Below are 12,462 nucleotides of genomic sequence, written 5' to 3'. Positions count from 1 at the left end.
CTTTATTCTTCATTTCACACTTAGCATATGCTACCTTGTGTTTTTCTGTTTATATTCTATCTTTCCAACTAAGCCATAAGCTCCTTAAAGAGATTGCCTTATGACTGTATTTGAAGCACTTGGCATGGTTCCTTCCCCAGAATAGGCACACAGTAAAACACTGCTATTCCAATTCAAGGCAGTTTTCTGTGTTGGGAAGTTCTGGAAAGTTTTTAATTGTCAGTGTATCTTTTTATATTCTCCCAGGTCCTCCTCTCTATAACCATGCCAGAGATGACTGAAAATGAAACTCCTACAAAGAAGCAGCACCGGTAAGGAACTAGTGTGGAGACAACCATTCTGTTCTTTATAACAAGCATTTATTTTGCCTTTCTTTTCAAAATTTTATTCTTGTCATTTATTTTTCCTTAATATCTCTCTTCCTCTGGGTTGTTGACTTTTTCTTTGTTACAAATAAAACTAATCAAAACCAACTGGCAAAGTGATTGTATAGGACAGCCAGCATATACTACATTCCTTCTTTTTAGTCCCCCATATCCCTATTGAGAGGAAGAAAGTGTTCGACAGATATTTGTTTAATTGCCTCCTCTGTAAAGTGGTTTGCTAGGTGCTGGTGGGAAAAAACACAACAAAAACACCTCCTTCCAGCATTATGGCTTCTAATTCACAATGAAATATCTACCTTTGAGAGTTTCCAGACCACAATACTTGCTAGAGAAATTTATCTTCATTTTGATTCTTTTCTTATATGACAATTCAGTTGTTCATTTATGTGATTTACTAAAGTCTTTGCCTGTTGTTTTTATGCAACCTATTTTATACCTTTTGTTACAGAAAGAAAAATCGGGAGACACACAATGCAGGTAATAATATAGGAGTTTCATTTTTACATTTGGCATTCTCTCACTCAGAATCAAGTTGTATTGGCTTTGGAAGGCAAGATTTTATACTTTGCAACACAGAATAATTATTTACTCATGGAAATGTACAGTTTTGCTGTATTTAGTTATTATAAAGGACTCCAAAGTGTTGAGGAAGAAAAAAGTAACCTTTTTTTGACTCACTGTTTCTTTAAATACTGAAATCTAAAGACTAATAAAGCCCCAGAATCTATTGTTTTCAATGACTTAGATAAATTATATTAATTAAGAAAACACCAAAGTAATTGAAAGGTGTATATGTAGGAGGGGGGAAAGGAGTATTACAGGATATATATTATAAGGATTCTTTAAGATCCTGAATGCAGAATCCTGTATTTATTGTTTACTGTAGTAGGGGCATGGGATACCCTAGCACCTCAGAATTTTATTTACATGAGGTAATTTATATATATTTTTTTATGTTGTAGTTTGACCATTCTGAAAGACACTATAAGCAGCGGAGGGGTTATTTGTGCTTTTACTTATAATGCTTCAGACTGAATAGATTTTATCTGCATCAGTGTACAGAGCTAGAAAAAGCTTCTTTTTCTTAAGGGTTTCCTTATCATTCCACTGAAGACCCAGGAAAAACTTGATCTGTTTCTCTACTGGTGCAGGGAAATGTGTGAATGGCCTGGTAGGAGATTATTATTCTCCTAGCAGAAAAATATCTTTAGTGTTAAAAACTTAGAACTTTAACTATATGTCCTGTTTTTGCCTCTTTAAAAAAAAAACAACTATTATCAGTGGGAGGAGAGAGAAGTGAATATTTCTCATTTTTTTCCCTCATCCTCATAAAAAGAAAGGCAGTGTATGGTAGAGAGCCAGCCTTGAAACTGACAAGTCTTGCTATCCTGCCTCTGTTACCTAGGACAAGTCACTAAACATCTTGTGTCTCGGGTGACTCTCCAATCAGTTAGCTAGCAAATATTTCTTAATCATCTTCTGTGTGCCAAGCAGTGTGCTAACCACTGAGAATACAAAAGAAAGGCAAAAGATAAACAGTTGTGTACAAAGTATGCACACACACCCAGACATGAACATCAGAGGATTTTCTATTTGATCATAAAGAGCCATTGGAATCTTTTTCCTGCACTTCAGGAAGAGGGAAAAGAAATGAATATTTCTGTAGCATCTACCATGTGCCAGACACTGAGCTAAGCAATTTACAAATGTTATTTCATTTGATCCTAACTGTTGTAAAAATTAAAATTAATCTCAATAACAAAAATACTATATTAAAAGGGATTTATTAAACATCATTAGAAATAAATGAATAAAAGGGATACAAAATAAAACTACGTGCCCATGGCTAATTATCCTGTTCAAACCCTGGAAGCCAAAAAAAGACTGAGCAGGACCACCCACTGAATTTATTCCCCGTCTACAGGAAGTATGTAATGACAGGAAACAGTGGGCTCCCGGGAAATGTAATTCTTTTTTAGGGTAACAGATTTTCAATTATACATTCCCCCATGATGATCATTGGAAGACTCATCTGCCCAGTTGATCATTTAGCATAATTAACTTTTAAATTACAATAATTTCGGGATAAAAAGGAAAAGAACAAACCCATGATTGCTAGGCGCATTGACAAAAAGCCAGTTAGAGGGCATAAGAGTATACATACAAAAACAAATGCATTCAACCCCACACAGTTCAAATCATCACATCCCCAAGTTCACTCTAGATCTTCTGGTGCAGTGGGTGGTCTGTGCTGAAATCTTAATGGTGCCTTCTCCAAACAGTTCATTTTCAGGATTTGGAGAGGTAGCATGTCTCTTATGCTAAAATTACTCTCAAAAAGAATTTAAACTTTGCATTTTAGAATAATAATACAATCCTCCCTGAAGAGGATATTGAAAAACACGGGGATCACTTAGGGATGCATGGCTGAGTTATGAGGTATATAAATCAGTTGGCAAGAGAAATCAGAAACATAAAAAAAATCCAAATAAAAGAAAAGATAACTTGTGGATAAAATATAAAAAATCAAAGTCTTATGTCTTAAAAATCTAAGTAAAGTGATTTAAGCAATTATGCATTTACCCAATTAGTAGCCAGGACTTCAAAAAGTTTGCCACACTATGAAAAACAGAAAAGGGACTAGATTTATGGGAACCAGGTAGGAGCCAAATTTGAGATACTTGGTAGAATGTGGGACAAGGAAGACCTGCCTTTGACATATGTCAAAGCAGCTGTAACCTCGAACCCCAAACAAGTTCAATTCCTCTTGTCTTAGCTCAAAATTTCATCAATCTCACTGAGATTGGTCTCTTTGACTTTGTTCTCGATAAGCACTATGCAGTTTAGCTTTGTGCTTCTTTGGCACTGTGCAGTGGCTCTTTTTGTATTCTCTTCTTCTGGAATCAGACAGAATCAGTAAGCAAAGTCCCATAATTTTTTTAAACAATCAAAGGCACCATTTTTATAGTCTAAAGCTTTTTGGGTATGCATTGACATTAGGGCAAATGTCTTTTAAACTTATATTATTGCAAAATGTTCTCAATACTTGTGACATGTGCTTCAAATACAAAAAGGAGAGGAAAAAACAAAAATGAAATACTATATTGCACATACAAGAAAAAAATAATAAAAGATTTAAAAATCAAAAATATATAGCTTACAATCATTGACACACTGTGTCAGCTAAGGAAAGGTAGAATACAAAGGTATCTCACCAAAAATGAGATCCATTTCTTTTTCAAACTTGGCCATGATCTATTGTGTTGAGTGCAAATGATTTTCACAAAGTAATACTTTTTCATAAAGAACAGTAGTACAACAGGTAATGCACATTGAAGAAGTATCAAAATCCCCAAAGTTATAATAGTCCATTTAATGACAATAGCAAACAAACCCACTATCATTAGGATTCACATGAGTTGCTATATGACATTTTAAAAATGAACTGATGGATACTTGTCACAAGTTTTTCAGGTGTAGCAGTCTTTCAACCTTGGCTGAGATATTTTTTTAAATCTATTACTGCATCATTATTAAAAATGTTGCAGAGGAATCTAGAAAAAGCTAAACCTCTGTACTGTTGATGTTGGGTCTAAAAACATCCCCAAGAATCTAGATCATTCTGGTGGAAGGGTAGAGTATGCTGAAAAGTTACAAATGGGAGATACTCCCTCTTGGAAGCCATCCAGGGGTACCATGCCCTAGGAACAACTTTCTAGCTCCTCTGGTATGAGACTGATATGTCCCATCCATTTTCATTTTTACAAATGCAGAGGTGGAGATATATAATTGCACTCCACTTCAGCTACTAAATGGACCCATTACCTCTTGTTACAAATAACTCAGAGGCAGGCAAGATGATCAGTCAGAGCTATTGAAAAAAAAAATCTAAAAAGTCATGTCTGAAGACCCCTTAAAATCAAATTGAGATATTTAGCTCATTATATTTTCCAAAGGCTGTTAACCACTGTGATGGAGTCTACCAATCATCTATGTGACAATTATCAAAGCTAAAATGGAAGAAAAAGATGTTTTTATGGACTTATACAATGATATTTTGTTCAGTATAGTTATAGGGGAAAGGTAACAGAATATATCTAATAGTTAAAACACAGTAGATCAAAATGATTCTGTGGAACAGAATAGTATTGATCAGATTACTATATGAACTTACAACAACAAAATTAAATCTTAAAACAGACAATCAGCAAAATACAATAAAATACAGAGACATTTATAAAACAATGGAGTCTGAAAAGACTTGAAATTTTCACCTCCAGTCTCTTTAAAGTTCCTTCTCTATCTGAACAGATTCCTTTCATCAGAGCTCTGGTATCTCCCATAGTGAGGGAGAATTTCTCCCTGAACATGGTTTGGAGGAATCCCAAACTAGATGAATCTTCAAGACTGGGCAGGCCAAAATGGCAAAGGGTTGTTGGGAGATGAATTTCTCCCCTGAATCTCAGGCAAGATAATTGAAAGGATCAGTGCTCCCAGGAATGGTAGAAAGAAAAAACATCATAAAACTGGAAGCTGTTTGAAATAGGTAAGGTAGTGCTCTTTGATAGAGTGAGCCATGCTTATAATTTTACTTCCTGTTTCAAAGAGTAACCTTTCCCCCGGGGATAAAACTCTTAGGAGCAGTTTGTTTACCCTGCCATGTGGATAGGGAGTTAGGAGGCTAATTGTTGCCGAAGGAAAACACATCCCGGTTTTTACCAGCTGCTCCAAGTTTGTGAGTTTTGAAGATATAGTGGCAGCTACCAGTAGCTCAGAAGGATCAACAACAAAAGTGATTGTGGTCAGGGCAGGGGCAGGGGCCAGGGGCCAGAGGATCAGGAGATCAGGAGGAGGTTCAGGAGCAAGAGCAGGCAGTATCAGGAACATGCAGGATTGGCAGCAGCTCCAAAGAGAGGCAGCATCGAGGGACACTGGCTCAAGCAGATGGGCGAGAGAAGTGGTTTATCTCTTCTCCAACAAGTCCCTCAAATTAAAACAGCTGGGCTGGTAGGGAGGGCAACCAGGCAAAAAGTAGAGCCTGAAGAAGTAAGTCAGCAGTTCCAAAGAGAGTTCAGAGTTCTCTTGGAGTTTGTGAGGGTGGGTGGTTGGGGGTGAAAAGCCTAGACAGGAGAAATGTGGCTTAAAAAAAATTATCTAGGCTATCTTTAAAAAAGTTGAGAAGTCCTTCTCCAACTAGTGGTTGCCATCATATTAAAATTAAATCTCAATAATAAAAACATTATATTTTAATAGATTTATTAATGATTATTAGAAGTAAAGGAATAAAAAGGTAACAAAATAAAACCAACCATGTGCCCATGGCTAATCAGCCTCTTTAAAATCCCCTCTTACCACCATTACCATGCTCACAGGAAGTCAAAGAGAGCCCGAGCAGGACCACCCACTGAATTTATCCCCTGTCTACAGGAAGTACATAATGAGAGGAAGTCAGTGGGCTCCTGAGAAATGTAGTTCTTTTTTAGGGTAACAGATTTTCAATTATACACTGTAACCCTGGGAGAGGGATCTTGTAAATTATCCTCATTTTATAGTTGAGGAGATTGAGGCAAATAAGTGACTTTCCCAGGGTCACATTGTAAGGGTTAAGTTTTAATGGTTGGATTTAAAACTATATGAAATAATGTCATCACCGAAATTATTTTATCTCAAGTTAGAACTTTATTTACCAAAAATAGAGGAGAAACAATAAAGTAATATGAAAGAGGTTAGAGAATACCTATATTAGTCCTCAGCCAGGAGGGCTGGTGGTGGAGTCTGAACCAAATTGAAGTCAAGATCCAAGCCAAAGTCTCCAGCAAAGCTCCCTCGAAGACTGTTTTTAGAAGACAATCTCCACAAGACCAGCCCCAAGCTGAAAGATTCCATGGCTTTTATGGTGACCTCTTGTCCTATCCCCTCTTCAGAGGGGCCAGTCACAGTTTCCAAATTGTTTAGCACTGCCCACAGTGTCTGGGAGATCCACTTCTTCCCTACTGGAGGTGTAAATTCTTATCAAAAGGATTCACAGATTCCTGGCTGATTGAGTTGAAAGGTTGGAGCTCTCTCTAAGTGGATTGCAAGCTTTTCCACCTAGTGCTAAGTAGGGTGTTCAAGCTTTTGTTGATTCAATTCAAAAGTAGACAAAGAAGAGTTAATCCTGTCTTCACAATCTGGTGCAGTACTAAGTAGGGGTACTTAAGTTATTTTACTAAGTAGTGGTACTTAAATTATTAACTAAGTGTTAACTCAAAATAGTCAAAGGGAATAAAGGATTCCCTTTTACAAGTGGGAACTTGGAATAGACAAAGAGAACAAAGAATTCCCTTTTCACAACATAGCTAGTAAGTATCTGAGGTCAGATTTGAACTTGGTTCTTCTTGACTCTAGCACTCTACTGTGACACTTGCCTGCTCCATCAACTTGACAGATTACCTTGACAGCTAAGTAGAGGATGGACTGGAGTGTGGAAAGAGCCTTGAAGTTTGGAGACTGACCAAAAGACTATAACAGTAGTCCTAAGCTTGAAGTGATCTGGGCCTGAACTAGGGTGTTGGCTGTGTCAGAGGAGAACAGGATTGTGAATTGGTAACTGATTGGATAGAGGGGGTGAGAGTGAAGAGTTCAGAATGATGCCTAGGCCATGAGCCTGGGTCCCTGGGGGTATGGCAGTGCCCTTAAGAGTAATAGGGAAATTTGGAAAAGGGGAAGGTTTTTGGAGAAAGAGAATGAGTTCAGTTTTCAACAGTTGAATTTAAGATGTCTACTGGCCATCTAAATGTTCAGAAGGCAGTTGGATATGTGAGATTAGGAGAGTAGAATGATCCAGGCTGGATGTCAAACTACATTAATAGAGGAAGTTTCCTCAGTTGGGAGTTCCCTGTATCCCTGAAATCATAGGTCCAAACATTATCCTTAATCCCTTTATCAAAAATCTTTTTCTGAATATCCTTGGTGCATCCATTGCCTGACAACTGAAGAAATTCAAGGGAATGCTTTACTTTGTAACTTTGATTTCCAGCCTTATTAATTTATTGTATTTGAAGGGGTTACCAAAGGAGCAGCCTTTTATGAAGAAGTAATTAGAGACCAGTTAATGATTAATGTTCTCAGCTACAGATTAGGAAGCAGAAAAATTAAACACACAAAACAGCCTTTACCAATTGAACCACTGTTTTCTTGACACAGTGTCCCTGCATTCCCTGACTTCACTGAACTTCCTTGACTTTCTCCTCTCATGAATGCTGACTAGTCTCTGCTTCCTGGTGCAGCTTCCTGCCTTAGTAGCAGAAAAGGGTGCTTCTCAGACTTGGTGGTTGCCTAAGACCACATGAGTCACCATACCTTGATGTACTGAACAGATGTGCTTATCTGGAGGCAATATGGAAACCATGTCCAGAAAAACTATGAGATGTATATCTTATTGGATTTGAACAAAGTAAGCCTCCTTTATTCACTGAGGGCCTCATTTCATCCCAGAATCGAACCTGAACTGAGAGGCAGCAGACTTTAGAGTCATGTCTACAATACCTTTGCTATTGTTTTAAAGAAAAATTTCTTAAAAGCATCATTTCCTCCCCCCAAGTAATATTTTCCTGTACTTTTCCTCCAATTGCATATCAAAACAATTTTTAACATTTGTTTTCTGACAATTTGAGATCCAATTTCTCTCCCTCCCTCTTCTCCCTTCCTGAGAAAGTAAATAATCTGATATAAGTTATATGTGTGCTATCATATAGTGCCTGTTTCTATATATGTCATGTTGTGAAAGAAGGCACATATTACACATTCAAGAAGAAATTCATGAAGGAACTAAAGTGAAAAGTGGTATGGTTTGATCTGCATTCACACTCCATCAATTCTAGAAGCATTTTATTAAAAGGACTGACAAAAACCTGATAGACATTTGTGAAGTTACTTCTCTGAGTTTTAATACATTTAAAGAAACTCGGGTTTTCCATTCTCCTTCCTTGCAACTTTGAAAAGTATAAACTTTTATTTTCATATGAAGGTTTTTTTTAAAAACAGTTATTGAAATAACATCACAAAATTTTGTGTGGGAGTGGTGAAAATCCTGTAGGCCTAGAATAGGCAGGCAACCCTGACCTCACAAAGAAGGGACAAATCTAGAAGCAGAAATTGTTTGGTTGTTTTAAGCCACCTGTAATAAGCATTCCTATACCCAACTAGCCTCCCTGAAAGACTTTTTAAACATCTCTTTTATCCATGTTGTCAGGTCTAAAGTGGCAGCTAACATAAGATGGTTTCAAGTTTGTGTCCCTTGATAAAGCTATGTAAGTTCCTAATGTCTTTGGCTGCAGGCTCTTGAGATTCATCTTTTGTTAAAGTGTCTAGTAATTGTTAGTTTGTAGACTAATGAATGTAGACTATCAGCACAGCCATTCTTTTTTGGTAATTTCTGTCATTTCATTATACCTTCTTTACCTGGATGTGCTTGAGTTTATTAAAGATCACATAAAAAAAGAATAGCCATACATCTGTTTATCCATTATTGATCTTAAAACTTCACAGAATCACAGACTCTTAAAAGAGTTTAAAGGAATTTCATAGGCTCGCCAGCCCAGCTTGTCCCTGACCAAGGATGCCTTTTAGACTTAAACTTCAGAACCCTGAGTTTGCATCCCAGCCTGACACTCATTGTGTGATCTTGGACAACTCTGGGAATTAACCTCTTAAAGTCCTAGTTTACTAATGGGTTAAAAAAAATGGGCATAATCATACTTGTACTACCTGTTTCATGGACTAATTATGAGGAAAAAGCTCTTTATAATCCCTTGGCTAGTATCTTAATCATTTTTCTTTGAAATTTCTTTATCTTGATGGGAAAAGAGATCAAACAATATGGAATAAATGTGACAGTTCATTAGTTCTTTGATTACTTTCTTCTCTTCAGTGGAGAGGCATCGAAAGAAGAAAATTAATGCTGGGATCAATCGAATTGGAGAACTTGTCCCTTGTTCACCTGCACTAAAGCAGGTAAATAATCACTTATGCTTACATATGTTGCTTAGGAAAACCCTCAGTTATTCCTTTATGCTTTAAACCATTTCTTATCATTAAAATGGTCCTCTTCCCCTAGAGATCATGATGCTTGCGATATTTGAATAGTTACAATTATTTACCATTTGTAGAAACAAAACATCCAGAATTTTGTTTTGAGTTACTAATTCCCATGACTGTGCCCCTCTTCACCACCTAAGTATGTTGCTTTGTAGTAGTTTGAACTCATACAAAGTGTTAATAATTCTCTTTAGTTGTTTCATGCATGTTTTGTCTCCCTAACTATGTGACAAGTTTGAGGGAAAGCATTATGTCCTCTTATTCCTTTTGTTTTTTTTTTTCTTACACAGCAAATTTTTGGAATTCTCCCTCATATAGTTTCTGTCCCATCAGGTCCTGATCTAGGTATTCACCTCTTGGCTATCTTCTAAGGCAGGTGAAAGGGAGGAACTATGACCCTGCTTCTCTCTCTCCTCCCATCCCCCTTCCACTAAATTCCATATGGAATCCAGTCTTTGGCACCTGAAAGTAGGAGTGGATAAAATTCTGGAATCATTATGGAGAAGAGCTGTAGATGCCTTCCAGATGACTCTTTTTTTCCATTTTGGACTCTCCACCACTGCTACATAAAGACATTTTTTGCAAACTTATTTTGTCTGGTATAGAAACTGGTGGGCAGTCAACCAGAGGGGTTGGCAGGTAAACTTCATTAATTGTTTGTGTGCCTATTTGCATAGCAGCCTCATAAAATAATAAGCATGCTATTTCCCATCTTGTATTAAAAAGACATTGCTTCAGATCATTTAGCAAGTCTCTGCTAGGGCTAATTATTAAAATTTTGGTGTACTTAGCTTGAGTCAATCCCTTTTTGTCTAAGTGTGTTTACTGGATCACACAGATTTCTAAAATCCACGCTTCAATTTTAGGTGACCTGGGACAATAATAGGAAAGTACTTTTCACTGATGTGAGAATTATTACATTATTTCATTAGATCATTATGACTTTGAAATAAATATACAGAGTATCACAAAAGTTTTACTGCAGCTTTAAGCACAATAGTTTAAATAGTTTTAAACTAAAAAACTTTAAAAAGCTTAAGAAGCATGATTTTCACTAAGGCTATAGTATAGATATTACTGTCTTTTTACAAATAATGAAATTGGAGTTCAGAGAAGCTGTTGCTCAAGTTCACTTAGCTATGAAACGGCTGAGCCAGAACTAGAGACCTCATTTTCTGATATTGTTCAGTGCTCATTTCATCACATCATGATGTCTTTATAACCATGAATTTCCTACTATGTACTACATATTCTGCTAAGCCTTAAGGCCATGAAAATGAAACTAGATGTAGTCTCTATCCTTATTGAGAAGTTTTTGTAGTGGTGTGAGGATATTGAAACATACTTAATGCTTATCATAATATCTCGTAATGCTTCAAGACATTTTGTTTTCATATACAATTGTCCTGAATTAATCTCAGCATAAATAATGTTAGGGTATGGCACTACAACTCTTCAGTGAAACCTTTTAGTATATCATGTAACAAAGTTATAATGGTGGCTACACAGATATAACAACATGAAGAGTGTCTGAGGATGACATTATTTTAAAGCCATGAATTAGACTAGATTTTCAGATATTCTTATTGAGACTAAATGTAAGCCTACTTTTAGGATTTTTGGCCGTTTCTTAAATGACATTTTTTAAAACTTGGTTTTCTCTGGCAGAGCAAGAATATGATTCTGGATCAAGCCTTTAAGTACATAACAGAATTAAAAAGGCAAAATGATGAGCTCTTACTCAATGGAGGAAACCACGAACAAGGTAAATATATACATTTCTTTCAAACTTTCCCCAAATTTTCACCTCTTTTCACTTTATACCTATCACTATTCCATCATTTTAAAATAATCAAATCAAGTGATATACTCTAATTTTCTGCAAATTTTTTAAACTAGGAATATTTATTTCTCTTTCTTATAATGGTATCTTTTGGCTAAAGCAATGCCAAAAGGTTATAAGGCAGATTTCGACTTAGTTTAAGTTAAAAACAGGGCAGGTTATTATGGCTATGTCCACTCATATCTCCTCAAATTACTGTTAGGACAGAAATAGCTGATACCTCATGGTGGCATGGAGGCGACCAGGGTTTTTGAGAGACCCTACCAATAGTTCACAGGTTTATAAAGGCTTCAAGTTTGAGCCTGTCAAACTTGTTTGTTGTGTGACTGTGGTTAGAAGACCAGCATAGTGAAGTGTAGTTCATTATTGTGAGGTTCATTATTGAAAGGTTCATCATTGAAAGGTTGCCCACAAGGGCTGAAATTTTTTGGCTACAGTAACTCATGAAGACCATCTACAAAGATAATAAAGAATTTTGTTGCTCTCCATGCCAGTGCAAGGAATTTATTAAATGATTTAATTACTGTGTTTGCAAGAAATGTCATACCGCCTGACTTCTAAGTAGTATTGATTTTTACTATCACAAAGCAATTTCAGTTTATTTACAGAGGAAACCTCATTATTGTGGCTAAAAATACTTTGCCTGGAGGTATGATGACCGTGGTGGCAGGCAAGTTTAGATTATATTCGTGTTTTGTAGCTTTGGTGAAAGCAAAAAGGAAGCCTCTTATGGTTGTAAATAGCATAATAGGCCATCTGTTGCTTTAGATGAGAATAGAAGGTAGAGTTTATCCAGTGAGGTAGATGTGATGCTGGACTTCTTTATTTATTTATTTATTTATTTTTTTGAAGTTCCTACCTTCTATCTTAGGATCAATTCTAAGACAGAAGAGCAGTATGGCCTAGACAGTTGGCGGTTAAGTGACTTGCCCAGGGTTGCAGAAGTAGGAAGTATATGAGCTCAGAAATGTTGGTCTTTAAACAAGTTTAGAGCCTCTTCTGAGAGATGTGAGATCAGGTCCCAAGTTTATAACAGGGATAAATTGTGAAGAGGGAGTAAGAAGTGTCTAATGAAGTGATTTTTTTTTTTCAGTTCTTTCAGGAAACTAGTCAGAGATAATAGTTTGAATTTACATAGAACCTTTAAGCTTATAA

At 36.4% G+C, this 12,462-nt stretch overlaps 1 protein-coding gene across 1 annotated transcript in view; it reads left to right on the top strand.

Moving 5' to 3' along the window:
- Positions 1-12,462, top strand: part of USF3 (upstream transcription factor family member 3) — a 46,538-nt gene that overhangs the window by 19,142 nt on the left and 14,934 nt on the right. Inside the window, exons 3-6 of the mRNA XM_001362759.4 lie at positions 247-311; positions 835-863; positions 9,298-9,380; positions 11,133-11,229. Of these exons, the coding sequence (XP_001362796.2) occupies positions 247-311; positions 835-863; positions 9,298-9,380; positions 11,133-11,229 (274 nt within the window). The remainder of the gene's footprint in view (positions 1-246; positions 312-834; positions 864-9,297; positions 9,381-11,132; positions 11,230-12,462) is intronic.

This window comes from Monodelphis domestica, chromosome 4 (assembly GCF_027887165.1).
Source record: "Monodelphis domestica isolate mMonDom1 chromosome 4, mMonDom1.pri, whole genome shotgun sequence".
NCBI lineage: Eukaryota > Metazoa > Chordata > Mammalia > Didelphimorphia > Didelphidae > Monodelphis > Monodelphis domestica.
This window is presented reverse-complemented; position numbering and strand designations above follow the sequence as displayed.